We start from the raw sequence: 27,338 nt of genomic DNA, 5'->3' as shown, positions 1-27,338 counted from the left end.
TCAAAGTCAATTGTGGACTTCACGCCCAATTTGCCATCTGGACGCCCCTTGCGTGACGGCTGCGGTCAAACCAAAGCCTTCCTTCTACTGGGCCGTTATACCCTTTCGAATTTCGTCTGCTGCTACCCGCTGTTGAGCTTCCCATGTCGTCCGATAAGCTCCATAAATTTTCCAATTAAAAAACACTCCCCCAAAAGGCCATGTCTACGGACGACAAGAGCATGGCTCAGGACGCCGCTGCTGGTGTTGGCTCTGATCCAGCTCCAGCTCCTGGCATTGCTGCTTCCTCTGGTGCTACTACCACCTCAAGTCCTTGTCCCAATCCTGATATCGCCACGCCCGGTACCGCTGCTGTTGCTTCTGTGGCTGCTACAGCTGCTCTGGCAAGCTCAAGTGCCGTTCACAGCCCTCCATCAAAGTCAATATCTCCTTCTCCGTCTCCTTCAGTGCCCGCAGAGTTGACGATCTCGACTACACCCACGACGACGACTGCCGCTACACTTCCAAGTCCGAGTGCAGGCCCGGCACCGGCCTCAAGTACCGACTCAAATCCTGCCGTACCGACCTCGTTATCGCCGTCCAAATTGCCTGCTACCGTCGCCGCCGCCGCTCCTGCTCCTGCTCCTGCTCTTGCTCCTGCCTCACAATCTCAGCAGAACGGTCACAGTGAGGCGTCCGAGGCCGACTCAGATATGAACGGTTACAGACCCGTTCTGACGGCCCACAATGGGCTTCCCGTGAGCTATTCGACTACCACAGCCATGGTATCGACGTCTTCGCACCTGGCTGCCGCTAGCCCTCCCGTCACCTCTGGCTACGCCTCACCTACTGGTATCTCGACTGCACAATACGCATCCTACCCTGCGAGTACGACAGTATCACATCCGTCCGAGAGTTATAGAGTCAGCCCAGTCCCAAGCGGCAACACAATGTCTTTGCCGAGTATGCGAACGATCGATCCACTACCTCAGCAAAGGGCTGGCCAACCACAAATGCCACATCATGCCATGTCAATAAGCATGAACTCTTCTTTGACGTCTACATCTAGTGGCCCAACAATCTACCCCCCTCACCACACCATGTCCGTACCCTCAAATTACGGGCTGCCTTCAGATTCTCTACCTCGTTACCCCCCTACCTCACGACCCCAGGATTCTTGGCAGCAGAGGCCCGAAGAAGGTACGTTTGTAGACATTGAGGAGTGAATATGCGTCATTTCTGATCCACGGTCCTCCCGGAATCTGTGTTCGACTCGATAGTTGGACTGACTTGATGCTTTACAGGAAATCAAACGTCGAACCAAAACGGGTTGTCTAACATGTCGAAAGCGTAGAATAAAGGTATTTAACGGTCCACTTGTTTCATTAACGCTTCTATTTCCCCTAAGTTATAGTTACATTTCTTCCAACTTCAAGCCAATCTTTGCAGTTGCTCCCATGCGTTGCTATCAGTGCTTGTCGCAGTAGCACCAGTCAGATTTTATGTCTGACCTTGCTCCGATGCGGAGGGGAGCTCCAAAAGTTAATCCGCTGCGCAAAGTGGGTCGGGGAGCTTTCTTATTGTCTGACCTCTTGCACAACATGCTCCCCTCCATCACAAAATCATTTCTCTCAATTCGCCAATCTCCGCGCCAATGTCGATGTCTAATTTATCTGCTAACGTATTGATGACACTGTTGGAACTATAGTGTGATGAGACGCACCCCACCTGCAATAATTGCAAAAAGTCGAAACGAGAGTGTTTAGGCTACGACCCTATCTTCCGACAGCAACCAGGCGCACAGCCTAATTCTCACATTCAACCTGCTCCAACAGGTCAGCCAGTGGCATCGTCATCTGTTTCTCCTTCGGTTCCAGCCCATTCAAGTGCTGCAATTGGCCACCCGCCTGCGCCTTCGAACCCATACGGTAGGCAGCCGTCGATGCTTGCAAGTTCCTATACAACTACATCCCCACCGTCAACGCTTTCTTCCTCCTCGGTGGCACACACCGTTTCATCCAAATACAACTCGCCAGCTTCCGCCAGCGGGACGCCAACTATCAAGCAGGAGCCTGCGTTTGATTTTGCGAGTCCGATCGATCCAGCTAGTAGACACTTGCCACCACCGACTGGCCCCGACATCAAGCCATACGACTACAAGACATTGACAGCCGTGGACAGCAGCCATCACGCGACACGTATGTAAATATGCCACATAGTTTTCAGACTCTTGCTGCAGGTGTGCCAACTGACTGGTTCTTAGCTAAAAAGATGAAGATCAACGAAATAATTGATTCGCTTGGTCCGCCTCCTCCCCCGCAACAGATAAGCCACACTGAGGAAACTTTTAACGAAATCACAAAGGTGTACCATGAGATGTACGCTGGGGGTTTGAGCGCTTTTCTGGAGACAACATGGTATTATTTTGTCGATAATGGCAAAATGTCCTTTCCCAGAGACGCCAATCTTATCGAGCACATGGCGACCTTCCTAAAAATCTTGGAAGCTGTCAGAGCTAATGACCACTCTCAAATGGCTTATTCCGGAGTGTTGGAGACAAGAATCGTGTGGGAGCTTGCTTGCACTGCCTATCGGACACCTGATGCAACAAATCAGACAAAGCGCGCCACCATGCCACCGGAGGGCGATGCCACGGAAGCAAGGAATCGCCTGCGCGTGGTTGAAGCCTTGCTTTGTGGTGAATATCTAGTCACCAACCCTCTTGCACCACCGCTGCAAGATCCAGATACCCAACGTACTCGTCAGTTTGACTTTTGGTATAGTCTGGCGGAGTTTGTTCGAAAGCAAGACTTGCCCGGTTCCCATCAGGCTCTTAAGGCTAGAGAGGATGCACTGAGTAGAATGAGGCACTTGCTGGATGGAAGAGAGAATCGTGATGTTCTTTACTCTATAGCCGTCGTTCGCGAACTTGCCCCATATTACGGTCCCAGCTATGGAAACACCCCCCAGTACGCTGATGAGACTGACCCAAAGAATCGACTTGCAGTCGCATCGAAATTCATTTTGGACGAAGCACAAGTTACTGGTGGCACTACTAATGTGGTGCGCCGATTTAGTGATATTGCGTCCCGAGCCTTTGTCAACCCTGGGGTCAACGTTGCACGGAGAACCGGTTAAACCACAGAGAAGACTTGGTAACGAATACATTCGCCACACATACCACATAATTCAGCATACAAGCGTTCTTGGCATTTATTTCGTCTGTTATTTTTGATTTTACACAGCATTTGGAAAGCATTGCGAAGGTTTATAAAAAGTGTTTTCCATTTTTATTTACGGCGTTGGGCTTTAAAGCGAAACTGCGCTTGGGTCATCTTGATCAAACATATATTTCTTTTAGTACCGGAACTTCTACTTCGTCAGCATACTTCACAAGCCCCGGCGTTTCGAGTAACCATTGCTTTATTGGTTTAATACGCCCGCTGTTGTACTATTATAACCTCACTGTTGATGGACAGCAGACGGGGACTAGAGATGGGATGTCTCGCCTTCAAAAGAGAAAATTTCATTTTGTAACAAATGGGAATTCGGGTGTGTTGTTTTCTATAAGGACTTGCTCAACTAAATAAAGGAAAGGTACGATATGGATAGAAGAAATATTAATGCCAAAATTTGGCTGATGGAGAATTAGAGAATAAATAGGATACTTGACCAGTATGAGGGTCACTCAACATACATTTTTATTTTCAGCTTTTTGTGAACATGACGGATACGACATGACCGAACGACATTCCTTCGATGAGATTGAACGGCATCTTGAGAGGCAGGCCCTCTGTACTCTGTATTGTCTAGAAAGATAACTGTTAAATCCATACTCAAACCCAACGCCGAATTTTCTGTCATAATATCTACAAATACACATCGTTAACCCTGTTTCAATGATATAAACTCCGTGCTAATAACGTACGTATCCTTGGTGTCCAAATCAACGCATTACAAGCAACCACCGCTTGAGCAATATGCAGCAATAAGACTAAAAACTACCATACCAAATGCTATCATCTGGCCGCATGCCAGACAGGACACCTTTAAATTCGCACATGGCTCTATTCTGGGGGTCAACTTTCCACCCACTTACTACTTCGCTTTGTACGAGTAACTGCATCACCATGCCCGATTCGGAGTGCCACGTATTGTGGCAGTGAAGCGCCCAAATACCAGGGTTGTCGAGTACAACGCGGACTATAACCCAGGAGTAGGCTTCCACGGTGACAGTGTCACGACGAAGGGGGTTCTCTGGTATGCCACCGTGTTGTCGTAGGTATTTGTCTAGCGTCGCTGCTGTGGGTGGATATCCGCTCCTAGCTTGAGCAACGATGAAAAACTTGTGGCCGTGGAGATGGAAAGGGTGTGCGCCGTCGTCAAAGTTGTTGATAGAAATGTCGACTGTGCGTATGCCCTTAGTCTGAAGGACAAAGTCGTTGTCCTTGTTGAATGCTTTGTCATTGATGGCTAATGGGGCCTCGAGGCTGGTTAATTCTGGCTTGGCATCGAGGAATCGATGGAGAGAAGGGTGGGTTGCGTTTGGATGCCAAGTGGATTCGTTGAAGAAACCTCGAGCTAGACGCCAAGCTCCAATCATGAAGTTGGCTCTGAGGGCGACGAAGTCATCAGCAGGGGGAGGGCTGATGTGCTGGACTGGATGTAGAGCTGATGTGTTGAGGTCGCGACAGATGGTTTCGATGGCCTCCGACCAGTCCTTGCTTTGGGGATCGGCTGTAAGGGGCTTTGAACTTGATGAGATGTATCGCAATACGCCTCTGATTTCGGGTTGTAATCGATCATTTTTGGTAGTGAAGCAGTGCGTGACCATTCTAGCCCGCAGCCAATATGCATCAGCAGTCGTGACGTTGGTGTCGACAATGACACTATAGCGTTGAGCAGGTAGGATGTTGAGACGATGGAAGGCTTCCGGATGAACATCTGTCCCATCAACCTCTGTGATATAGAATGGGTGTTCGTCAATCTGAATTTGGAATTCAGCAAAGGCTCCTACGTTGATGAATCGTAGACGATGCCGTTGGCCTGCAGTCAAGTCAAATGTCGGCTCAGACGTGTTGCTGCTGTCGCAATGCCACCCCTCGAAGTCATCACAATCTCGCACGCCACGACCATTGATGAGCGCGTTATCTGGGACAGGCTCATCATTTTCCTTGTCTGGCTGTAGATAATCCATTAACAACTCAGCCGTTGTGTTGTGGTAATGATCTTGGACCATGATGACTCTGTCCGTCGCGTAATCGACCTCCTGCAGTGTAAGCTCATCCTGCGAATGAATGACGACAGGACCTAACAAGCCATCCGATGCCTGAGCACTATGGTGGGCATGATACCAATATGTGCCGGATTGTCCACGAACAACAAACTTGTATGTAAAGTTTGAGTTGGGGGCAATGGGACATTGCGTGACACCGACAGTGCCATCCATCCAATTGGTTCCATTCTGGAAGAGTCCGTGAAAGTGAATTGATGTAGAGTTTGCGGCCTTATTTTCCACGTTGACAACGATTGTATCAGCTTCGTTGGCTTCTACCAAGGGGCCGGGAAATTGATTGTTGATGAGGGTCATGGATCGATAGACTCCATCTGGATTCAATTCAGCATCTGATATTGTCCAGTGATATTCCCGCGTTACTGGAGCGGCACTGCGGTCCCACGATGGCGGAAGTACATATTCAGATGTGTCTCGCAGACGTGGCGTGGCGGGAATGTCTTCATGATAATGTATTATGCTGTGCTTCCAGTCATCAGTGTGGTCTTTGGCTGGATCATCTTGATGTCTTGTCCCTGCAGGTGGGAAGCTCAAGATGATTCCAGATAACCCCAAGATGGTGGTGAGGAAGAAAATGATGAAGAGGCCTAGTTTGCAAAATCCGTGCAGCCGTGAGGCTCTCCTCTTTCCGAGCCAGGCGGGTGGACTCGCACCTGCCTCAATTTCCTCCTTGTCTCCTGCTGTCTCTTGCGCAAGAAACGGCTGCTCCTCTGCCCGTTCAAGGGCCTCTACATCTTCTCCCGTGGACATTCTGCCAGACGAACCGCACCAGCACCAGACTGCAAGAGACTGGTGAATCACCTCCCAATATTGTTTCTTAACTTGTGTCACGGCAGACAGCAGTCGAGTCGCATGGCCACTTCGCCCTGGTCCACGACAAACCGCGGACCTGCGCTGCAGAACCACAAGCGATCTGCAGTTGACGCCAGTGACCAATGCAGTAAGCGATAAATTGGCTTATTCAACAGGAAGGGCTTCGTTCGAGATGGCGGCCAAGGTACGGCCGGGAATAATAACCTTGGTTAACCGTGGTCGCATGGAAAGTAACCAGCTGTATTCCAAGACCGGCGACCGAGAAGAATTGTCAAGGAAGCTTGTTGCAAGACGCGCGTGATGGAGCTGTCAGATGCTATTGGGTAGCATCACCAATCTTGAGACCCCCACCAGGCTGGCGACTGGAGATGGAGATGTCACCAAGATAAAATGGTCCGTCAACGTGCTCAATTTGATGGACGACTGGCCTTCCTAGACGGATGAATCGGCATGCGACAGTGCATGGAACCCCCTGCTCGAAAGAGTGACCATCGCAAAACTCGGTGGACACACTCTCTACCTCATCCAGAACCTCTCGCTTCGGACATCGCTTTTTTTTTTTCAACTAAAACTTGAATTGCCAAAGGAACAAAGATTTAGGAGGCCCTTACTCCGTTGGCACTAGTCACCCATCTGACCCCGCCACAGAAAAATGGTGAACCTTGACCACGACGCTCCGTATGTTAAATTCGGCCCCACGTAACGTGCCACCCCACAACATCGTTAGCCCCCTATTTTCGTTACATTTATAATAATGTAATTAATATAAGAGCTCTTTTTTTAACATTTAATAACTTTATTAAATTAAGCTCTTTTAACCTTAAATTTATATTATAACCTTTATTAATATTACTTATAAGAATAAAATTAAAGCTATTATTAAAGATATTAATTTTAATCTTTTAAAGGTTTAAGTAATTTAAGATTATAGCTTTTCTTAAATAACTCTTTATAATTAACTTTATAATTATTAATTAATTTAAAAGATTAAAATAAGCTTTTAATAATTATTATAAAAATAAGAGAAAAACCTAATAAATTAAATCTTATATAAGAAAAAAGTTAATAAGTTACTTAATTATTATAATATTTAAGCTATTATATAAGTTATTATAATTTAAAGTAATAATAATAATTTAATTAAAAAGTATTAGGTTAATTACTTTCTTTAATATAACTTAAAGATTAAAATAAAAGTATTATAAAATATTAAGTTTAAAAGAATCTTTAATATAATAAAAAATTAAATATAAGCTTTTTATAATCTTTTTAATTATTTAATTAAGGTTTAATTAATTAAGTTAACTTACATTTATAACTTTAATAAAATTAATATTATAAAAGAGAATTTTAAGGCTAATAAGATTATTAAAAGTAGCTTTATTAAATATTTAATAAGAATAATAAGGTTTTCTTATAAGTAAGCTTTAATTCTTAAATATATAAGTATTATAAGTTATTATATTAAGCTTATAATTATTTTAAAAGGCTTAAAGCTTTAAGAGTAATAGTTTTTTAATTATTTTTATATTAAGCTTTTACTTATAATAATTTTAATTAAATTAATACTTAAATTATAATAAAATAATTTAAAGAGGTTTTTTTATTAAAAATAATACTTAAAAACCTTTTCTTATAATATATTCTTATTTTAAATAATATTAAGTTATATATTTTAATTAAATTAATATATATAGCTTATATTAATTATATATAGCTTCTTTTTCTTTTAATAAAAATATTATATATTACTTAATTATTAAATATAAGCGTTTTTAAGCTCTTAAAAACCTATTATTATTAATAATAAGCTAATATTATTAATTTTAATATCTTATTATTATAATAAAAATAATAATTTATTTAAGCTTATAAAAAAGCTTTTAAAAAGGCCTTTATAATAATAAATATTTAAGTTAAATTTTAAGCTATTAATATTTTTTTTATTAATATTAAAAGAGCTCTTTAATTTATTATTAAAGATAATAATAAAAATAAACTTATAATATTAAAAAAGTAAAAAATTAATAAATAATAGGTTTAATAAATACCTTAAAATAATAAAGAGATTTAAGCTTAAGTAAATATATTATATTATAACTTTAATAATATTAATTATAAATATTAAATTTTAATCTTAAAGATTAATTCTAATATTAATTAAAAGAATAATCTTATTATAACTTTATTTATTAAAAATAAATATCTTAAAGTTAAATTTAACGCTTTAAAGCCTATTAATTAAAAGGCTATTAAAAAAGACTTTAATTAAGCTTTTATTATTATTCTTAATATTATTAAAGTTAAAGTTAAAGTTAATTATATAATAACTCTTTATAAAGAATATTATAATTATATAATTAAAGAAAATACTCTTGAAATTATTAGTATAAATTAATTTAATATAAAATTTATGTTTTAATTATAAATAATTAATATATACCCTTTTTATTAAAAAATACCTTAATTTTAATGTATTATAATAGAGCCCTAAATATAACGAAAATAGGGGGCTAACGATGTTGTGGGGTAACACGTTACTCCGTACCGAGTACTGGTACCCTGACATGGCCAACACATTCTTTCACCAGCTTCTCAACTTGGGCTTGCTCGAGAAGCTCGGTATCAGTTCTTGTGGCCTCAATGTCTCTCTTGTTTGGTCTTAATTAGGTTGCGAGGCACCCCGGTAGCTTGTAGTACAAACAATTTCACCACCGACGAGGGGCCGAGATGTGGGCCGAGATGCAGGAGTAACCGGATTCTGGGGTACTATATCTAGGTACCCAGATTCGGAAACAAAAATTAGGTGTTGTACTGCGTCGTACGGACGGTGCTCAGGGAAGGTTCAGTTAAGAAAGCACTATTGCTGACGCTGTACTCGTAGGGTCAATTAGTCTGCATCTAGACAACATCGGTCTCAACGGATAAAGTGCCAAGCTGTGTGTTTACGAAGTACATTCGCAGTCTTCCTCCGTCCGGCGTGGGCGTAGCCTTCGTACTTCATTAGGACCTACCGCACTCAGTAAGGTGGGCCAGCAAGCCCTGCCGCCACGGCAGGCGTCATCAGACTAAAAGTGTTCAAGTCAGCAACTACCTAGGTACGTTATGATAAAATGCTTCACTCCGTTCTCCGTGTGGCCATGCATATTTTACGGAGCAGTACCCGCTTGAAGAAGATTGGGTGACTGGGTACCTTACCGGAGCATACCGTTGCGCTCAGCTGGTGTGAGAACCATAAGTAAACACTCCGCCCCGGAATATCGATCGACCTTTACGTAGTAAGCTGGCAGTTACCTGCTTAATTGTTTTGTCAAGCCAATTGCTTTAGGTTCGAAAACAAGCAGACATGTTTCTCCAAATTGCTGCAAGCTTCCTGGCTGTCGCCGGCGTCGTCTCTGCTACTCCCTGCAAGTCTCAAGACGGCTGGGAGACGAGTTACACAGCTACTGGCACGGCCGATGTTGCAAAGGCTGCCGCCACAGCAAAGACCAGCAGCCCTACTAGCCATGTGAAGGGCAAGGCATTTGACCGACTTGCTATTATTTACTTTGAGAACCAGAACTATGACAAATCCTTTGGTGACCGTAAGTAATTTCCCCGGGCAACTTCAGAGGAAGAATCTCCGATATTGGAATGCCAGGTCTAATATCCACCACAGCCAACTTCAACTGGTTCACCAAGAAGGGTATTACTCTGTCCAACTACTTCGCCGTTACTCACCCTTCTGAGCCCAACTACATGGCCTCCATTGCCGGTGATTATTTTGGTATGGAAAACGACGCCTTCACCCGCTCGCCTCGCAATATTTCAACAGTTATTGATCTCCTCGACACCAAGGGCATTTCGTGGGGTCATTACCAGGAGGACATGCCTTTCTCTGGCTTCGAGGGCTATGCCTACCTCAACCAGCAGAACGGTGCCAACGACTACGTCCGCAAGCACAACCCTGCTGTTCTACACGACAGCATTACCCACTCTGAGCAGAAGCTGTCGCAAATCAAGAACTTGTCTCTGATTGATACCTCGCGCTCCATGTTTCACAAGGACCTCAAGGAGAACAAGCTCCCCCAGTGGATGTTTATCACCCCCAACATGACCTCGGATGGTCACGACACCTCTGTCACCGTCGCTGGTGTCTGGTGCCGCAAGTTCCTTGAGCCCCTTCTCGAGGACAAGAACTTCATGCAGAACACCCTTGTCCTGGTCACCTGGGACGAGAACGAGTCGTACGCCGCGCGAAACAACATTCTGGGTATCCTTCTTGGTGACGCTGTTCCCCAGGAGCTCGTGGGCACTGAGGATAAGAACTTCTACAATCATTATTCCGAGATTGCCACTGTCTCTGCCAATTGGGACCTTCCCACCCTTGGCCGATGGGATGTGGGTGCCAATGTCTTCAAGATGGTTGCGGACAAGACTGGCGACAAGCTCCGCCAGTGGGGCTCACGGGAACAACTCCAGAGCATGTACTGGAACTACTCGTATGCTGGCCAGTACAACGAGCAGGGTGGAAACAAGATCTTTCCTAAGCCCAACCTCGATCTTGATAGGGCGTACAACGGCCGTCGTATTCTCCAGTCTATCAAAGACACCTGGAAGAACAGCAACGCTCCTACTTATTACAAGGACACAATTGAGACGCCTGATGGTCTGCATCCCCCCAAGGGGTATGAGCCCGAGAGCAAATAAAATTTTCTATGGATAAATATTTATGAATATCGATTATTATACTATAGATGAAATGGGCTGGGTTGTGGGAAAATATGAGGGATACTGTATCAAGGATGAAGCTGAATCATGGCGAAGTAGATTCAAAGAGAACCTTGAAGAGAACGTTTGGAAAGCGACGACAATGTGTTGTACAGAAGTAGATGACCCTGCCACAAAATTGTCTCTAGCTTCCCGTACTCGTCAGACTTGGAATATAGAACAGTGGCCAGCAAAAGTTATGGTTGGCCTCTGCATATGCTAAGCGGAAGGCCACCCGAGCCCAGCGAGCGGCACAGCCCCACCATGATGCAGTTTACTTGACACTCACTACTATCCTTCCCCTGGCTCACTCTTTCTTCCACTTGGGGCCGAACTTTATGGTGACAGTGAGGTCTTGTGATGCGCACCGTAACATTGGGATCACCGACAGTTTCTTGATGTCTGCTCCTATATTTGCTTGGTGTGCGCGTCCCTTCTCGACTGGTACAAACAATGTTGTTCTACTCCGTACCGCCAAGGAGTTTTGCTGCACCCCTCCCCCCTCTCCTAGCCAAGCCGGCACTGAAAGATTGACCCGGAGTCACAGGGGGTGTGGAGTAAGCCGCATCTGCGTCAAGACACAAACGAGCTGGCCAAAGGGTCATTGGGGCTCCAGGGATTCCCCTGGTCTCGCCGGAGAGCAGCGGTCCCCACAGAGATGCTGGGCCCCGCGTGCCGTAAGTTCGTCCCTCTCAGCTCCTATTACGTAGTCCCTGCCGGCCTCCTCCACCTGGCTCAAAGCGACACCGACGAGAGGAAAGTGGTGGTCGAATCAGTGGTCGGGTGTTCTTAAGCAGAGCACGTGGGCGTGCCCATTCGCTACTGAATTTGTAGTTGAGAGATTTGGCTCCTGCCCATATTTATGCAGGCATCCGCACAAGAGGGAAAAGAAATGTCTCGGTGTGACTTTTTGAGCGTAACCGCGCGTGGCCTGTCCACACCAGCGGATTACCGTGATGCGGGTGGCTTTTGCTCTCTGGGTCGGTCTACTCCATGCCTACTACCTAGGTAGGTACATAACGAATAAAGACTCAAGCAGACGTCAGCAGTTTCTTTTTTTTTTTTTTTTACCTCCGTTGTGATTTTAAGCGGCAGGCTTGGCGAGAACTACAAACCCCACTTGTTGCCAGCCTCCTGCCCGATATTCTTGTAGAGGAGATCTTTTCGCCAATACTCCGTAATGGACGGAGGACTCCGTCTTCCGTAGCAGGGGATCAGTGAGCACGTGGGGGTTGGTTGGTAGCTCAGTGATGCAGGGCCGCACATGCAATCGAAGTAGCATCGTGGACTCTGTCCAGCCGGGATACGGAGTAGAGATGCTGGGATGAGAATGTGGGGTGAAGTCGATCAGGTTGGTGGATCGCACCGGCAGCCACTTTCCGTTCCTGACCTGCCACTGAAGGTTTGCGCATCATCCGTCCAGTCTGGCAGTAGTGAGCACTTGCTGGTTGAACATTGCCGTTTGCTCCTGCCCCGGCCTATAGATAGCTCACGTTTCCAAAGTCACTCACCAGCAAAGACAGCTGCTCCATCTCTTGGGCTCTGTTGGTTGATTTCACCATGAACCACACTTAAACTTGTTGCATTCTCCTCAACGCTAGTTAGTTACTAGCACTTCCCTGTTCTGAGAACCAACTGTGATGCTCTTTTGTTCTCGAGCTTGATCCCGATATCTTTAACTCAGTTCATGACCGGTGTAATATTTCAACCACCTTCGTCATCGTGGCCAGTTCACTACTACGCACATTGACCAACTTGCAACGTCTTTTTTTTTTTTTCGCCAAAGAATGTGCGCATAAAAAAAACACAATCGCACACTATTCTTTTGCCTTGGCTTGCCATAATGCCAAAGCTACAAAGCCCTTGCTTAACTCGCTTTCTTTCCGACTTCACCCTCGGATTTTCCGATGGCTTGACCGTGCCATTTGCCCTCACCGCAGGGCTCAGCTCACTGGGAAGAGCTGATACCGTCATTTATGCAGGTCTCGCCGAGTTGTGTGCCGGAAGCATCAGTATGGGCATCGGCGGATATCTATCCGCTTTGGATGAAGTTCCTCATCCAACCGGGGACAAAGACGACCTCGATAGCAACGGTGACGAGGAGGAGCTGAGAGGGATGTTGCGCGATGGAAGCTCAAGGGGCTCATGTAGTAATCTTAGCGACAATTTGGACGAAAAGGACTCGGAACAAGAATCAAAAGAGGACCTTATAAGGAGCCATCTTGAGCCTCTGGCTCTACCACCTGCCACAGTCCTGGAGATTCTTGTGATGTTGAGAAAACGGCCTGACGGTGTTAGAAGCACAGTCTACCGTCTGCAGCAACAAAATGTAGCAACAGAGCCGTTGTCGGATCAGCTACCAGTCTGGCCCGTCGCCTCGGGTCTATCCATCTCGCTGGGGTATGTCGTTGGCGGTATCATCCCCCTCCTCCCATACTTCTTTACTTCAACAGTTGGTAGAGGTCTGCACTGGAGCATTGCTTTATGCTTGATAGCGCTCATGGCATTTGGATCAAGCAAGAGCTGGGTACTCCGTGGTGAAGAGAGGAGTGTCAAGAGAAGCTTGTGGGAAGGCTTTCAGATGCTCGTTCTTGGAAGCTTAGCCGCAGGTGCTGCGGTTCTTTGTGTGAATCTCGTTGGTGCAGGCTCTGAACCTGGTCATTGAGATTTGCTCTTTAAATAAGTTTTATTCTGGCATTTTGGCAATTTGTACGGCACTATGGTCTTGGGGAAACGGTCAATTGGGGATAAAGGTATACAATTATTCATGTATTCATTATTGAATTAGAATTAACGAATATGACCTGGTTAAAGCAGATGTGTGGCAATGAAGAATCTGTTTCCCCTCCCACCATCCCAAACTGCCGCTTGATTACACTGGGTGAATCTCTGCGCAGCTGTAGACTGTGACGACGAGTGAATCATTGCTTGCAAGTAACCAAGTGTATTATTGGTTCACAGCTGTAGATACGCCGGAGACATCATTCACTCTAGCCTTGGGTACCAGGCTCGCTTAGCAAGTTTAATGGTTATTCAACACTTCTATTTTACCCAACGAATCAGAACTTTTACCATGATAATTTATTTCACCAACTTGCGTCTTAAATATTCTGCAGTTTCAAATTATATTCTCTCCGACGAAGGAACACCATCTCGACTCTTTACAGAGGGCAAACAGTGAGACCACTTTATACATTGACCAAATCAGGCACATTCTCATGGAATTAGACGTATGTTAGAGTTTTTCGAGAAAGACAAGAACGCAACTGATTCCCTTTACTAATTATGTCTGTTATATAGGGAGCGCTACAAAAGTGAGTGTCACGTAACTTTGAACGACAATGCCGCATCCAGTAGCACGCCCAACCTCTCCCAGCAAGGGCGAGCTGTCTGATTGTCAAGAAAAACGTCAATGTTTGGAAGAAGAGAACCATAAGAAGAGTCTATCAGACGACGACAAAAGGTCGAACACATTGCACGCCGAAGATGCCACTGTAGAAGATGATGATTCATCGGAGACACTCAGCAATGGTCTGCCGCCTTATGCACAAAAGCTTGATTCGTACGATGAATTAGTTTTCGGTCTTATAGAAGGTTTTTCAGATGATCCGCGGCAAGTACCACCTCAATGCTACGAAATTCCGGATACACTTTTGTTTGGGCATTCGAGAAGGCCAAGAGAGGACGCCAAAGTTGAAGCTGTGAAGGAACTTATTCAACAAGCTGAAGCGGCTGGGCTGATTGGGGGAGGTGTGAGCTCAGAGGAACATGAGGAAATGCCCATTGATCTTGATGGGAGGAGTATTTTGGATCGGAGTGATGCCCTTTGGGACAGGTTAGTCCTCGGAAGTGTACCGTTTGACTTTGGCGATGGGGCTTTGGAGAAGGCGAATGTTGATCCCGCAAGGACGGAAGGGCGGGATGAGAATCGTGGCTGTTGCAGAACGTCTGAAACTGACGAGATTCAGTAAGCTGTTAGGTTGCTGCAGTTTCGGGGTTGACTTTAGTTTGGACCGGTGTTGGCCTGTTGCGTATACCGACCAAGAAGTACAGTTTGCAATGACTTGACTTCAGAGGCAAAATAGCTATTGCCCGTATTTGTGAGCATTACCCATAGAGTTGAGAGTTGGTGTTGATGGAAATTCCGTGAGCAGAGATTCTCAACACTAGTGAGTTGACTCACCTCATTCAAACCAGTCACTCCACCACGACATATTTAAAACAACGCCTCAACACCCACAACCATTATCATAACTCAAAACATGCTTCAAAAAGCAAGGATAAACATCTCCCGCAAAACTCGACTGAAATGGCACCGCCAAACAGAATCCTCACTGTCAGACGCTCCGGCGCTCGCATCCGTGGGGGACTATGCTGAAGTTGCCGCCACCCTCAGCGACAGATTCCCATCACCCTACACCGTCGAAGCCGCCTCCGAGTTTATAGCAACCGGCGGCGACGGCGCGGATCCGCACTATCCCACACACGGGGCCATCATGCTCAAGCCCAGCACGCCGGATAACCTGACGACTGAGCCGGTCATGATTGGTGGCTTTGAATTTCGCCCGCAACAGGATGTCTCTTGTAGGACGTGGGCAGTGGGTTGTTTCCTGACCCCGTCGGCCTGGGGCAGGGGATATGGTACCGAGGCGATTGCCGCGGCGGTGCGGTGGGTGTTTGAGACGTGGCCTGGTTTGCTAAGGGTTGATGGGCGGGCGTACTCGTCGAATCTGGCGAGTGTGAGGGTTTTGGAAAAGAGCGGGTTTGTGAGGGAGGGCGTTAGGAGGAGGGCAGTTGAGAAGGGCGGCCTTGTTTTGGATATTGTTGCTTTGGGGGCTGTGAGGAGTGATTTAGGGTTAGGGTAGATTGGATGTGGGATTTTTTTCTCGTGTGGATTATTGAGAACCAAGCTTTATGACGAGTGATATAAGATTGTGAGGAATGATGGAAGATTGAGGAAATAATTCTATGCCATCTAGACGAGAAGCGAGAGGACCATCTAGACAGTGTGTCTGCCATGTTTGACTCCTTTATGACATTGGAATTTTCGACGTTACTTACATGCAGGCGGTTGACGTATCTGGATCAAATCATCCAAGCAAGACTGGCTATCCACAATTCACTGCGTTATCATTGTAATTTCTGGATGCATTGCTCTCGGGATGATTACTACCATAACAATGACACTCCTTTCCACCAACGGTCTCCTGAAAATAAAGTGAAGTTTCATCCTAGAGAAAAAGGCAAATGAAAATAATAATAATAATAAGAATAATAAGAATAATAATAAACGGTACGACTCTCGGTCGATAGCCGGATACTCTTGTGTTGAAGACAGGATTGTCTGCAAGGCGGAGGTCTGGTGTCATCTCAGATCTGGAACCTTGAAACTCCAAATTGCATGTGGAGTCGAGCAGTCAAGCTGGCCGTGCTCTTACAGTGGATCGTTGGCAAGCTTCCTCTCTCCCGCAGTGAGAGTAATAGCTGCAACCCAATTGGCCTACTAGCACGCATAAATAAAAAGCCGAGCCCACCCCGGAACCCACCATCGCCAAAGCCGCCCCGAATATTGACGGGCAACATTCGGCACAACGGGCCATAACCACCAAGGCGATTTCTCCTCAGCCCACAGGTCATTGACTGCGAGCAAGAGGCTCTCCAGGAGGATCTACAGTCTATCCTCTTGCTTCCGGCTCCTCTAATCTCGTTACCAATGGCTTCTTCACTACAGAGGCTCGCTGGCCACGGCGCCAAGCGTCTCTGCCTCCGTCCTGCCACACACCTTGCAACTCGGCCCTTCTCGACGACATGTCTTCGAAAATATGCTGCTCCCGAGCCCATGGGCACCAGGCTCATCCCCGTCGATGACGACTTTGCCCATCCCAGCGATCCCTACGGCGCAACGCGGCGTGTCCCCGGCGCCGTCCAAAAGTCGCGCGAGAATTCGGTCGAGGACCGCAAGGTCAGGCACTATACTGTCAACTTCGGCCCACAGCATCCCGCTGCCCACGGTGTGCTTCGACTCATTCTCGAGCTCAATGGCGAAGAAATCATCCGTGCCGACCCTCACGTCGGTCTTCTCCACCGGGGTACCGAGAAGTTGATCGAATACAAGTCTTATCTCCAGGCTCTGCCCTACTTCGACCGACTGGACTACGTTTCTATGATGACCAACGAGCAATGCTTTGCCCTCGCTGTTGAGAAGCTGCTCAACATTGAGATTCCCGACCGTGCCAAGTATATCCGTACCATGTTTGGAGAGATTACCCGAATTCTGAATCATCTCATGTCCGTCCTGTCTCACGCAATGGATGTTGGTGCTTTAACGCCTTTCCTGTGGGGTTTCGAGGAGCGAGAGAAACTCATGGTATGTATATTTGCCTCATGAAACCCACGTCTTCCTTTGGAGACCTTTTATGACGCTAACTTTTGGCCACAGGAGTTCTACGAACGTGTTTCTGGCGCACGTCTTCACGCCGCATATGTTCGCCCTGGCGGTGTCCACCAGGACATCCCCGTTGGTCTGCTGGATGACATCTATCAATGGGCCACCCAGTTTGGTGACCGCATCGACGAGACGGAAGAAATGCTTACTGACAACCGCATCTGGATTGAACGATTGAGAGGTGTTGGTGTCGTTTCCGCCGCCGATGCCCTGAACCTGTCCTTCACCGGTGTCATGCTTCGAGGCTCTGGTGTCCCTTGGGATATCCGAAAGAGCCAACCGTACGACGCCTACGACAAGGTCGAGTTCGACGTTCCCGTTGGCAAGAATGGCGACTGCTACGACCGCTACCTTTGCCGAATGGAGGAGTTCCGCCAGTCCCTGCGCATCATCCACCAGTGCCTGAACCAGATGCCTGCTGGCCCTGTCCGTGTTGAGGATTACAAGATCTCCCCTCCTCCCCGTACTGCCATGAAGGAGAACATGGAGGCTCTCATTCACCACTTCCTTCTGTACACCAAGGGTTACGCCGTCCCCCCTGGCGAGACCTATTCCGTCATCGAGGCCCCCAAGGGTGAAATGGGTGTTTATGTTGTCAGCGACGGTAGCGAGCGTCCCTATAGGTGCCACATTCGTGCTCCTGGGTTTGCTCATCTGGGTGGTTTCGACCACGTCTCCAAGGGTCATTTGTTGGCCGATGCCGTCGCTGTAATTGGTACCATGGATTTGGTGTTTGGTAAGTTTTGATGGACCCCTCCCTTCTTTTCCCCTTTCCTTAACACGTACTAACATTTCACTCAGGCGAGGTCGATCGGTAAATGTTGAGAAGAAGGGAGGAAAATGCCATCAATATTTTTTATTTGTCTGTAGTCATAGCTGGCTGGGAGAACCTGTAAATACTCCATAGAAGTCTTCATTTTTTTTTTTACACCACCCGCGCAGTCTCGCTCAAGTGATGTATATCTTGTATACATATATATGGGACGTTACGAAGATGTGCATGTGTTTTTATCGTTACAATTACTTTCTATACTACTTTACACACTTCACTGACACCGCTAGGTGAGTCCCGTTGTCTATACGACTTTGACGCCTGTACCGGACGCCTGTGCCATGAAGAAATTCTTTAGCGGTGATAGCATGTTGACAGCCTGCAGGCCGATAGATCGCAGACCAACCAGTGGTCCGCTTTCAACCGAGTAAATCTTGTGGAGCTTGTCGCACACGCCCATCAGGACGTGGTTAGCAGCGTAACGCTCGCTATTGTAACTCTCAAGTGACAATTGTGTCCCCAGATCTTGTCCGTGTGAAACGGCATATTCTATGGCCTTGACGAGGCTCTGCACGTCGCCTTGTCCAATGTTGAGGCCCTGTCCAGCCAGCGGGTGAACGGTGTGCGCGGCATCGCCGACGAGTGCAATTCGTTCGCCGATATATGTATCTGCGTGGCGAAGCTTCAGGGGGAATGAAGCAATCGACCCCTCTTGCACGCCAACAGCTGTCTGCGGGATGGCCTCGGCATCCACGGGCGTGTGTTGTATCCTCCAGTCGTACTCGTCTTCTTGGCCCTCGGTTTGTGTGTGCATGTACCCCAGGTCGACGGGACTGAGGCGGAACGCAGCGTTTACCAAGGCAACAAAGTCCTTGGGAGACAGCTTCTTCAAAAGCGCGGCGTTCTCTGGCGTCGTTGACCACACCAAGGTTGAATAGTTCCCCGGCAGAGGGAGCATGGCCACAGGGCCGGTGGGCAAGAACCTCTGGTAGGCAATCTTGCTGAACTGTCCGCCCCAACCGTCTCCTTCCAGCCGCAGCGTAGCGACGAGCCCGTGTCTGCCGTAATCCCACCCACGGCTCTCGATGCCTGCAAAAGACCGTACGGGACTGTTGGCCCCGTCGGCTCCAACGAGAAGCCGTGCAACTAGTGATTGACCGCCTGACAGGTGTACGACGGGCCAGTCGCGGAGGTCCACATCTTCGGTCTCTTCGCCCAGGTCGATTTTCTCTACTCGCGAGTTGTCAAAAATATCGACGCTTCCTAGTTCTTTGAGGCGCTTCAGAAGACCTGAGGTCAGGTTCAGGTTTTCCGTCATGTACGCAATCGTTTTGCTGGGGCCGGAGCTGGCGGGGGGGTCGAATTCGATCCGGGCACCTGTGACGCCATCCCAGACCTGCATCTCGTGGAAGTCTTGGATGCGGTCGCGCTTCATGTGTGTCCATGCTCCAATGGTGTTGAGATACTGGGCCGACGACGGGGTTAATGAGCTGCAGCGATTTGAGAACTGGGTTGGCGGGAGAGAGAAGGCGGCGGTCTTGGCTAGGTCTTGGGCTTCGATGAGGGCAACCCGGAGCCCGGACGTGATGGGGCTTGCGCCTAGGATGCTTGTTAGAGACTAGGATCAATATATCATTCGACGGAGATGGTGAGGTGCGTACGAAGCGCTGTGAGAAGACTCAGGCCAGCCGGGCCACCTCCAACGCAAACTACATCAAATATATCGTCTTTGGTAGTTGAATATGAGCGTCGCCATTGGCTGCGCGCAGGTCGAGAGCAGCTTCTGCAAACAAACTTCGAGGTTTTTACAAGACCCCGCGCCCCCGCCATTGTAGCCTGTGGCATTTTTGCGTGTAGTAAATCACCACACAAAGCCAATTGGTAGTTGAAGGAGGATGAATCTAAGCTCTTGAGGTGGGACGATATCATGCAATGCAAGCTTCGACCCCAATTCAGTACGGAGTAAGTTAGTTATACTTGTATGCGGAGTACGTATGACAGGGCTGAGGGTGGCGCATTTGCGCCACATGTGGCAAGGCCACACCAGCCTCTCACTCTCGACTTGGCGAGCCGAGGATGCGCCGATTATTGTATCATCATAGTTGCCACAGACAACGGGAGCCATGCTTCCGTCAGTGGAGCTCGGCCTCGATCAACAACAATCAAATCATCTTCGCTGACGATTTTGTAAATCTGTCATCCTTGCAATACTGCTTTGCAGGCTATAGTGCGGGCAACACCCTCATCATTTTCGAATTTCGGTTTCAAGGCTGTCCTTTACGGCAACCTAGTGGACGCCTTCCTCTCTCTGCAGGTCCGATAACCTGCGACCTTGGCTGCGACCGCTCCTCCTCGGCGGTCCTCCTCGGCGGTCCTCCTCTGTTGACCTTGTCTCACCACCTCGTGTCGTTGCATTCCTCTGCGAAGCTGAGCCGCGACGGTTCCGTGGGACTTGTCATTGCGCATCCACATCTTGGCTTGCCAGAGATTTGTATCTTCATCAACCGCTGTGCGCTAACGCCGTCCGTCATCATGGCTGAAGTCGATGATTACCTCCAAGAGGGCTTCGATCCGCGCAGCGTCACAGTGCCGCGCTTGCGGTCCATCCTCGTCACGCACAATGTGGATTATCCATCGACAGCGAAGAAGGGACAACTGGTAGACTTGGTCAATGATCACGTTTTATCACAGGCTGCGAAGCTGCGGGCACAGAGGGCTCAGGCGAAACGATCCAGCTTAGGGTTCGTCAATGCAGGCAGTGCAGAAGATTCCAACATTTGGGATGAACACGATACGCGCTCACGCCATTCGTCTATGCGCAGGTCGATGTCGCCACGGAAGAGCTCGAGCAGAATTAAGACCGAGCCCGAGGAACCAGAACCCAATATTCTGCGCAGTCCGCGCAAGCGCAGCTCAAGATCTGCCAGCCGGCAGCTTTCGCATTTTGACGAAGATGACGGCACCGTATCCGTTGCGTCTAAGATGACGCGTCGGAGCAGTAGAAGGACCGTCACTCCTCAAATAAAAGATGAGTCGGAAGAGGAGGAGTATCCCACTCATGCTGATCGCTCGAATGAATATCTTCAGCCGGCAAAGGTAGAAGGGGACGGTGGACATGACGAGTCTGTTTTCACCGACGACAACCCTTTTCAAAGCGGAAGCTCCCCGCCACCGGTAAAAACTCCAAGCAACCGTCGACGCACTTTGGGCGAGGACATCTCTAAGAGCGTGCGATCTGCCAGGAGAAGAACCGATGGTTTTACCGATGGAAGCAAAAAGTCCAGAGTATCAGAAATATCAGCGCCCAGGTTACGGCCAAGAACCCCTGAATTCTCTTTGGAGCCTGGCGAGGAGTTTACTGCTGAAGAGCAGCTCGAATTGGAAGAAGCTCAAAGCACGGGTGAAGTCGCTCCAATTTTGCGCAAGAGCCGTAAACCAGCACGCCAAACAAGCGTACTGACACCCCTTCTTTGTTCTTCTTATGGCTCTTTTTGGCGCTTACGGAGCTTGGTATCGACAAGAGAAACTTGCTGTCGGATACTGCGGCCTTGGTAGACAGGTGAAGCCACTCCTGCCACCAGAGATTGTAGTTCCTGATGCGATACTGCCTTTTGTTGAACCCCAATGCGAACCATGTCCTGCAAATGCCTACTGCTACGAGGGCTTCAATGTGAGATGTATCCAAGGATTCATTCAGAAACCTCACCCGTTGTCATTCGGCGGACTGGTCCCTCTCCCACCAACATGTGAGCCCGATAGCGAGCAGGAACGCCGAGTTCAGGCCGTGGCTGACAAGGCGGTTGAGGAGCTTAGAGAGCGCCGAGCCAAGTACGAATGCGGTGACCTGGTCGACGAAGCGGGTCAACAGGAAGATTCGCCTGCAATCGCAGAGGAAGATTTAAAAGACGTTGTCAGCAAAAAACGAAACAAGAGACTTAGTGACGAGGAATTTGACGACCTGTGGGAGAAGGCTATCGGCAAAGTCACTACGAGAGAAGAAGTTGAGGTTCAGGTTGAGACAACCCAGTGAGTACAAACCAGTTATTTCCTTTTTTCTTTTCTTTTTGCAATGATATACAATCTCAGCTGTGGCTGCGGTGCTATCTCACATCTGGTCAACAAATCTTTCTTCTGACACAGACTAATCAGATCCGTGATTAATCCCACAGACCACCCGGTGCCTCCAATCTTCCAGTCAGAAAGCTATCGTCAACCTCTCTCGCTCGCCTTCCGCTCACCTGCGCCATCAAGCGGTCAATCCGGCTCGGATTGGCAAGATATCGACTCGCAATTGGATTTATAACCTTGTTGATCCTCGGAAGCTTGAACGCACGTTCACGGTACCGTCGCCACGTTGCAACATCTGCACAGGTTCCAGCCCTCGTAGACTTGGTCTTACAGCGACTCGCGGACCAGAGGGAACTTGGAGAAGAGGACCTTGACGATCCCTGGCTCTTCCTGCCAAACCTAAGAGATGATGTCCTGCGGTCTATTCACGCTCTCTCCGAGCGGGAGAGAATATGGCAGAGGGTAAGGGCTGTCGTCGAGCAGAACAGTAATGTCCGCATAAGCCAAAGGGAAGGCCGAAGCGGGGAAGTAGGTCGTGCTTGGGAGTGGATTGGCCCTACCAAGGGTGAGGGGGCGAGGAGACGGCGTAGTGGGAGGGTTTCGTTGGTATCGGAGTTGAAGGAGGAGACGCCTGATTCTAAAGATAGAGTCGAGGCTAGGAAATGGGATGAGCCAAGGCCGATTTATTAGGTGTGGCTTGGATGCTGGCCACACTGCATTGTTATGAATTGTATTCGAGTGTATAATTGCTCGCTGTGCTACCACTCGGTGGATGAATTAATGTTTAGCCAAGGACACCAGTTATTTCCGATTTATGGTGTACTAAATACATCTCTAGGAATTTTAATTTGTTGAAATTTGATGAGTCTCTGTTTTGCTACAGCCGCCCTTGGGGCGAAGTAAGAATGGAGACACTCTTGGGTTACTTGGCATGTCAAGTTTGCCTTAGGCTTTGGTTGGTTGATGTTTCCAGTGTTACAAGTGGGTTGCCCTCGTTCAGCGTCGTGTGATTTCTGTTTGTTAAATGGCCAACAACGCGTCAGGATACGCATTCGCCATGGAATCGCTGAAATATTTAATGTCGACAGAACAGAGTCACGGGAGGTGAAGAAACATAGAATAGAGTTAAAATAGTTAAGACTAGTGTCTCGATTTAATTGGCTATTGCACAGGTGTGGTTATATGCACAGAGTGTTGTAACAAAAGAAACGGCGGTACAGTTTAATCTAAGACTCTAGAAATTGGCGTTTATTGGGCCTTGGAAGAGACAATCTCTGCGTGGTCCGTGTTAGCATATTCATTGGTCATGTCATCTTTTTGCGCAAACTTGCCAAGTTCAACATACTCTCAACGTCAGCGACGCTCTGCTGCAGGATCTGCTGCAGGACTTTGGGGTTCTCCAGCTCCTTCTGGACCTTGGCGATAATGGAAGCAGCGAGTTCCTTCTGCTGGCGCTGCTTGACCTGGCTCTCGTAACGGACCCAGGAGTCAAGGACAGCCTTGGCCTCGGCAGCCAGGGCGGTCTGTTGCTCGAGCTCATAGGCCTTAGCCTCAAGCTTGGCGGTTTCCTGCAAGCCCTGCGTCAGTAATTGGGTACTATCATCTTTCGTATGGAATCCCCCTCCAAAAAAAGAAAGAAAGAAAGAAAGAAAGAAAAAAACGGGAATCCCTTTAGAGTTCTCTCACCTTGGACACCTCGAACATGGCCTTGGTGATGTCCACAACACCAGTCATCTGCTTGACATCCTCAATGCGGCCCTTGACAGCCTCGGTGTGGTCGGCACGCGCGCTGTTGAGTATGTTCTTGATCTTCTCGTTCTGGCTTTCGGCCCACGCCTTGTATCCGGGACCACCGTACTTGATGAGACCACCCCAGACGGCCAGCAAGCAGATGGCCACGATGGTCTCCTCGTTCATGACGTAGTACTCATTGCTGATGGCGTAGATGCTGAGACCAGCAGCGCTGCTGAGGAACGCCGTCTTGCTGAGGAGGCTGCTTCCGGGGAGGGAGTCGATGATGCTCTGGGCCTTCTTCTTGGGATCCTCGGCGGGAACGTTGCTGGCGTGGCGGACAGCAGCGGCGGACACGGCAGGGATGGCTCGGCGGGCGAGGGTAGGTCGGAGAAGGGGAGCGCCTGTTCGTTACAACAGATTTCATTATGCGTCAGCAAACTTTCCGATTCCAATTGAGTCTCCAAATTTCAATTCTCGTCGCGCCGTCCGATAGGGGAGCGACGTACTGACAGCGCTTCGCGCCAAGCGAGAGGCCATTGTGATATAGAGCTGCGATTGGGGGGGTGTCGGGCTTGACGGTGCTCTGGGAGCTGGAAATGAGGTTTGAGGTTTTATCACGCTAGTTCGGCAACATGATAAACTCACGTGACACCGGAAAGCAGAGGAACGGGCTAGCCACCGTGGGCGTTTGTTGAGGAGCAACATGGTTTACCCGACCTTCTCCCTGCCTCGAGGAGTAGATGAAAAGCAACCTTATCGATAAGATGCGACTGATTGGATAATTTTTGGAAACCCAGTACTCGATTATTGAGGCTCTCGATATTTCGAACAATATTTGTCTACCATTTCAACAGACATACAGTGGCACTTCTTTTTCTGACCTTTTTCGGGGGTCATTGTATGTAAATTGGAGAGTTAAAGACTTCAATTTTTTTATTCCCGAATTCCCAACGACATACAGGGCAAACTATTTCATCATGGCGAAAGGCGCTGTAGCTGAAGGCTCGAAGCGCAAGCGTGCCTCTGCTAGTGAGAAGCCAGCCAAAAGGCGGAGGTCTTTAAGCGAAGAGAGCGGGGATCCAAATGCAAAGATTCTCCTTATGGAACAAGGAATTCTGGAATCAGAAAAGAATTACAACGACATCACTGTCCTGTTGAGCACGGCAAGGGAAAATGAAAATGGCGAACCAGAATCGATGTTGGCAGCAGTAGCCCTCTGCAGAGTCTTTGTTCGGTTGCTTGCCCAAGGGTCTCTTACCTCCAAGAAGTCTCTGTCAGAAAAGGATAGTGTGGTCGTTGGGTGGCTCAAGGATCAGTTTTCTCAGTACAAGATATTGCTGATGAGTCTGTTGAGCCAAGAAGAGCTCGCTGTCACTGCCCTCACGTTAAGCATGAGATTGCTGAAAGCTGAAGGAGAGTTCTTGAATGATAATGAGGACTACTCGTTCCCCACGGCGTTTATCGAGAACATCGTCAAAGCTGTGTTGCTCTCAGGCAACGAAGATGTCAGGCAAGCATATATTGAAGATTTTGCGGAACAGTATGACGACATTCGCTATTTCACGTTCAAATCTGTCACGTATGTATTTCGTTTTTTAATCAAATTATGTTGTTGCGCTATGCTAATAGCTTCAAAAGGAACCTTGTGGAAAGCCTGTCGGAGGATGTCGAGCCTAATGAACTGTTTGACAGAGGTTTCTCCCTGATTTCTGCTCTAGACGGTGTGCCAGAGTCAGCAGATGACCTGGATGACTTCTATATCCCCAGGCCCAAGAGGAAAACACATCCTCTTCGATCAGTTAACCAACACAAAAAGCAGGGTCAAGAGGCGTGGCTTGCATTGATGGGCGTCGTCGACACCAAGGACGAGCGTAAGCGTTTGTTGGATATAACTTCAACCATTATTGCCCCTTGGTTCACAAGACCAGAACTGTTGGCAGACTTCCTTACCAATTGCTACAACGCAGGAGGATCGATGTCTTTGCTGGCACTGTCTGGAGTCTTTTACCTGATTCAAGAGCGCAATTTGGACTACCCATCGTTCTATCCCAAGTTGTATTCGCTACTTGACCGAGATATCCTGCACTCAAAACACCGGTCCCGATTCTTCCGACTGTTGGATACTTTCTTGGCGTCAACCCATCTTCCTGCTTCTCTGGTGGCTAGCTTCCTGAAGCGATTATCCCGGCTAGCGTTGAATGCGCCTCCCAGCGCCATTGCTTTTGTGATTCCTTGGATTTACAACTTGCTGAAGCGTCACCCTACATGCACATTCATGTTACACCGGGTCATAAAGAACCCGGAGGAGAAGCAGAATATCAAGGACCGCGGGTTTGAAGATCCCTTCCTAGCGGAGGAGACTGAGCCTACGAAGACGCGCGCAATCGACAGCTGTCTTTGGGAGCTTGTGCAGCTGCAATCGCACTACCACCCCAACATTGCGACTATTGCAAAGGTCATGTCTGAGCAGTTCACCAAGCAATCGTATAACATGGAAGACTTCTTGGATCATTCATACGCAAGCGTAAGTTTTGTTTGACCTCTTTGGGGCATGTACGGCGCGGGATTTACTGACATTGTCTGTAGCTTTTAGATGCCGAGTTGGGAAAGGACGTCAAGAAGGCGCCGGTTATTGAATTCCAGATTCCTAAGAGGATATTTCTCCCCCAGGATGACCCAGCGGCAAACCCGGACAGCCTATTAGTAATGGCTCTGGGATTTTGGGGCAAAGGCCTAGTTGCTGGGATAGGCTGTTGACGGAAATGGCGTGGACATACTTTGTCATATGATACATAGACATAGCGAGCGAACCCCCTGAAATAATATTGGTTTTGTTTCCCGACAATCCTGTCGTGCCAAAGTGGACAGGAGGTTTTGCGGATAATGAGAGCACAGATAGCGAAACGTCTGTCCATCATGAGGGTTTTTCGAGAAAGACAAAAGAATCCGACATAAGTTCTCGGGCCGGCTGTAAGCAGTGAAGCCGCATACAATGTCCGGGCATTGTTGCACAATAGATGTCTGGTTCAAGCTACATGGAGTTTTTAACACCAATGCGGGTTGCTGAAGAGCCTCGTGCGCCAAAGCTCCGGGGCTGGTTGGAAGGATCGACGCTGTTCTAAAAGCGGCTAGCACCACGTAGCTGCATATGGCCCCTGTAGGTACCTAGGTATGTAGAATCAATCAGTGCGAGTGCGCCGTAGTCCAAGTGCTGCTGGCTTCCGGCACTTGGGGGGTGTCCAAGTTGTGTGACTTTGGCTGGTCGGAGCCTTTTGGCTACAGGCTTTGACTACAGCTTTGAACAAGGGGGGACTACAAGAGACTGACCCCCTTGCAAGCCACTGAATCATCCATCATTGATCCATGGATTGCTCTAGTCTACGGAGTACACGCTGATGGTGTAGCTAGCTGAACATGCGCCGGACCAGACACCTTAGCGCGCAATTGGAACTGCGCCATGTGCCCCATCCCAGCAGTAACGCCCC

The 27,338-nt window shown here is 48.1% G+C and overlaps 12 protein-coding genes across 12 annotated transcripts; 9 read left to right on the top strand and 3 right to left on the bottom strand.

The window, feature by feature from the left end:
* Window positions 1-200: 200 nt before the first annotated feature.
* On the top strand, window positions 201-1,205 carry J3458_002936 (uncharacterized protein; the record flags this gene model as incomplete). Its single annotated transcript, XM_066117486.1, has 1 exon — window positions 201-1,205. One exon carries the CDS (start codon window positions 201-203, stop codon window positions 1,203-1,205), a length of 1,005 nt encoding a protein of 334 aa, XP_065977272.1.
* Window positions 1,206-2,250: 1,045 nt separating this feature from the next.
* Window positions 2,251-3,117, top strand: J3458_002935 (uncharacterized protein; the record flags this gene model as incomplete). Its single annotated transcript, XM_007816949.2, has 1 exon — window positions 2,251-3,117. One exon carries the CDS (start codon window positions 2,251-2,253, stop codon window positions 3,115-3,117), a length of 867 nt encoding a protein of 288 aa, XP_007815140.2.
* A 702-nt stretch (window positions 3,118-3,819) lies between these two features.
* On the bottom strand, window positions 3,820-6,138 carry J3458_002934 (uncharacterized protein). Its single transcript, XM_007816950.2, has one exon. It carries the CDS (start codon window positions 6,020-6,022, stop codon window positions 3,974-3,976), a length of 2,049 nt encoding a protein of 682 aa, XP_007815141.1. The 5' UTR covers window positions 6,023-6,138; the 3' UTR covers window positions 3,820-3,973.
* Window positions 6,139-9,389: 3,251 nt separating this feature from the next.
* Window positions 9,390-11,025, top strand: J3458_002933 (uncharacterized protein). Its single transcript, XM_007816951.2, has 2 exons — window positions 9,390-9,669; window positions 9,744-11,025. Exons 1-2 carry the CDS (start codon window positions 9,432-9,434, stop codon window positions 10,772-10,774), a joined length of 1,269 nt encoding a protein of 422 aa, XP_007815142.1. The 5' UTR covers window positions 9,390-9,431; the 3' UTR covers window positions 10,775-11,025.
* Window positions 11,026-12,677: 1,652 nt separating this feature from the next.
* J3458_002932 (uncharacterized protein) lies at window positions 12,678-13,499 on the top strand (the record flags this gene model as incomplete). Its single annotated transcript, XM_007816952.2, has 1 exon — window positions 12,678-13,499. One exon carries the CDS (start codon window positions 12,678-12,680, stop codon window positions 13,497-13,499), a length of 822 nt encoding a protein of 273 aa, XP_007815143.2.
* A 676-nt stretch (window positions 13,500-14,175) lies between these two features.
* Window positions 14,176-14,805, top strand: J3458_002931 (uncharacterized protein; the record flags this gene model as incomplete). The annotated part of the gene is made up of 1 exon (XM_007816953.2): window positions 14,176-14,805. One exon carries the CDS (start codon window positions 14,176-14,178, stop codon window positions 14,803-14,805), a length of 630 nt encoding a protein of 209 aa, XP_007815144.2.
* Window positions 14,806-15,096: 291 nt separating this feature from the next.
* Window positions 15,097-15,699, top strand: J3458_002930 (uncharacterized protein; the record flags this gene model as incomplete). Its single annotated transcript, XM_066117485.1, has 1 exon — window positions 15,097-15,699. One exon carries the CDS (start codon window positions 15,097-15,099, stop codon window positions 15,697-15,699), a length of 603 nt encoding a protein of 200 aa, XP_065977271.1.
* A 698-nt stretch (window positions 15,700-16,397) lies between these two features.
* Window positions 16,398-19,963, top strand: NdufS2_1 (ndufs2, NADH ubiquinone oxidoreductase 49 kd subunit). Its single transcript, XM_007816954.2, has 3 exons — window positions 16,398-17,201; window positions 17,274-18,015; window positions 18,081-19,963. The coding sequence occupies exons 1-3, from the start codon at window positions 16,548-16,550 to the stop codon at window positions 18,095-18,097; spliced, it is 1,413 nt and encodes a 470-aa protein (XP_007815145.1). The 5' UTR covers window positions 16,398-16,547; the 3' UTR covers window positions 18,098-19,963.
* On the bottom strand, window positions 17,847-19,964 carry COQ6_1 (putative ubiquinone biosynthesis monooxygenase). The gene is made up of 2 exons (XM_066117484.1): window positions 19,713-19,964; window positions 17,847-19,650 (listed from the first exon to the last, which is right to left on the bottom strand). The coding sequence occupies exons 1-2, from the start codon at window positions 19,894-19,896 to the stop codon at window positions 18,356-18,358; spliced, it is 1,479 nt and encodes a 492-aa protein (XP_065977270.1). The 5' UTR covers window positions 19,897-19,964; the 3' UTR covers window positions 17,847-18,355.
* Window positions 19,965-20,583: 619 nt separating this feature from the next.
* Window positions 20,584-22,809, top strand: SRC1_1 (inner nuclear membrane protein enriched at telomere/subtelomere region; the record flags this gene model as incomplete). Its single annotated transcript, XM_066117483.1, has 3 exons — window positions 20,584-21,481; window positions 21,573-22,077; window positions 22,221-22,809. The coding sequence occupies 3 exons, from the start codon at window positions 20,584-20,586 to the stop codon at window positions 22,807-22,809; spliced, it is 1,992 nt and encodes a 663-aa protein (XP_065977269.1).
* A 437-nt stretch (window positions 22,810-23,246) lies between these two features.
* ATP4_1 (atp4 subunit B of the stator stalk of mitochondrial F1F0 ATP synthase) lies at window positions 23,247-24,440 on the bottom strand. The gene is made up of 4 exons (XM_007816957.2): window positions 24,360-24,440; window positions 23,806-24,254; window positions 23,465-23,687; window positions 23,247-23,393 (listed from the first exon to the last, which is right to left on the bottom strand). The coding sequence occupies exons 1-4, from the start codon at window positions 24,388-24,390 to the stop codon at window positions 23,368-23,370; spliced, it is 729 nt and encodes a 242-aa protein (XP_007815148.2). The 5' UTR covers window positions 24,391-24,440; the 3' UTR covers window positions 23,247-23,367.
* A 161-nt stretch (window positions 24,441-24,601) lies between these two features.
* Window positions 24,602-26,898, top strand: NOC4_1 (Maturation and nuclear export of 40S ribosomal subunits interacting protein). The gene is made up of 3 exons (XM_066117482.1): window positions 24,602-25,432; window positions 25,492-26,377; window positions 26,440-26,898. Exons 1-3 carry the CDS (start codon window positions 24,831-24,833, stop codon window positions 26,608-26,610), a joined length of 1,659 nt encoding a protein of 552 aa, XP_065977268.1. The 5' UTR covers window positions 24,602-24,830; the 3' UTR covers window positions 26,611-26,898.
* Window positions 26,899-27,338: the final 440 nt, after the last annotated feature.

This window comes from Metarhizium acridum (genome assembly GCF_019434415.1).
Source record: "Metarhizium acridum strain ARSEF 324 chromosome Unknown scaffold_13, whole genome shotgun sequence".
Classification (NCBI taxonomy): domain Eukaryota; kingdom Fungi; phylum Ascomycota; class Sordariomycetes; order Hypocreales; family Clavicipitaceae; genus Metarhizium; species Metarhizium acridum.
Note: the sequence above shows the minus strand (reverse complement) of the source record. Positions and strands in the feature narration are given on the sequence as shown.

Excerpts from the sequence above, each read along its gene's own strand:
- J3458_002934 (XM_007816950.2), bottom strand. The coding sequence starts at position 6,022 with ATGTCCACGGGAGAAGATGTAGAGGCCCTTGAACGGGCAGAGGAGCAG.
- J3458_002933 (XM_007816951.2), top strand. The coding sequence starts at position 9,432 with ATGTTTCTCCAAATTGCTGCAAGCTTCCTGGCTGTCGCCGGCGTCGTC. Across the intron at positions 9,670-9,743 it reads TGACAAATCCTTTGGTGACC|CCAACTTCAACTGGTTCACC; the intron begins GTAAGTAATTTC and ends TATCCACCACAG.
- NdufS2_1 (XM_007816954.2), top strand. The coding sequence starts at position 16,548 with ATGGCTTCTTCACTACAGAGGCTCGCTGGCCACGGCGCCAAGCGTCTC. Across the intron at positions 17,202-17,273 it reads AGGAGCGAGAGAAACTCATG|GAGTTCTACGAACGTGTTTC; the intron begins GTATGTATATTT and ends TTTTGGCCACAG.
- COQ6_1 (XM_066117484.1), bottom strand. The coding sequence starts at position 19,896 with ATGCCACAGGCTACAATGGCGGGGGCGCGGGGTCTTGTAAAAACCTCG. Across the intron at positions 19,651-19,712 it reads GAGTCTTCTCACAGCGCTTC|GCGCAAGCCCCATCACGTCC; the intron begins GTACGCACCTCA and ends CAAGCATCCTAG.
- ATP4_1 (XM_007816957.2), bottom strand. The coding sequence starts at position 24,390 with ATGGCCTCTCGCTTGGCGCGAAGCGCTGTCA. Across the intron at positions 24,255-24,359 it reads CTTGGCGCGAAGCGCTGTCA|GCGCTCCCCTTCTCCGACCT; the intron begins GTACGTCGCTCC and ends TGTAACGAACAG. Across the intron at positions 23,394-23,464 it reads GAGCGTCGCTGACGTTGAGA|AGATTGTCTCTTCCAAGGCC; the intron begins GTATGTTGAACT and ends CGGACCACGCAG.
- NOC4_1 (XM_066117482.1), top strand. The coding sequence starts at position 24,831 with ATGGCGAAAGGCGCTGTAGCTGAAGGCTCGAAGCGCAAGCGTGCCTCT. Across the intron at positions 25,433-25,491 it reads TTCACGTTCAAATCTGTCAC|GAACCTTGTGGAAAGCCTGT; the intron begins GTATGTATTTCG and ends TAGCTTCAAAAG. Across the intron at positions 26,378-26,439 it reads TGGATCATTCATACGCAAGC|CTTTTAGATGCCGAGTTGGG; the intron begins GTAAGTTTTGTT and ends CATTGTCTGTAG.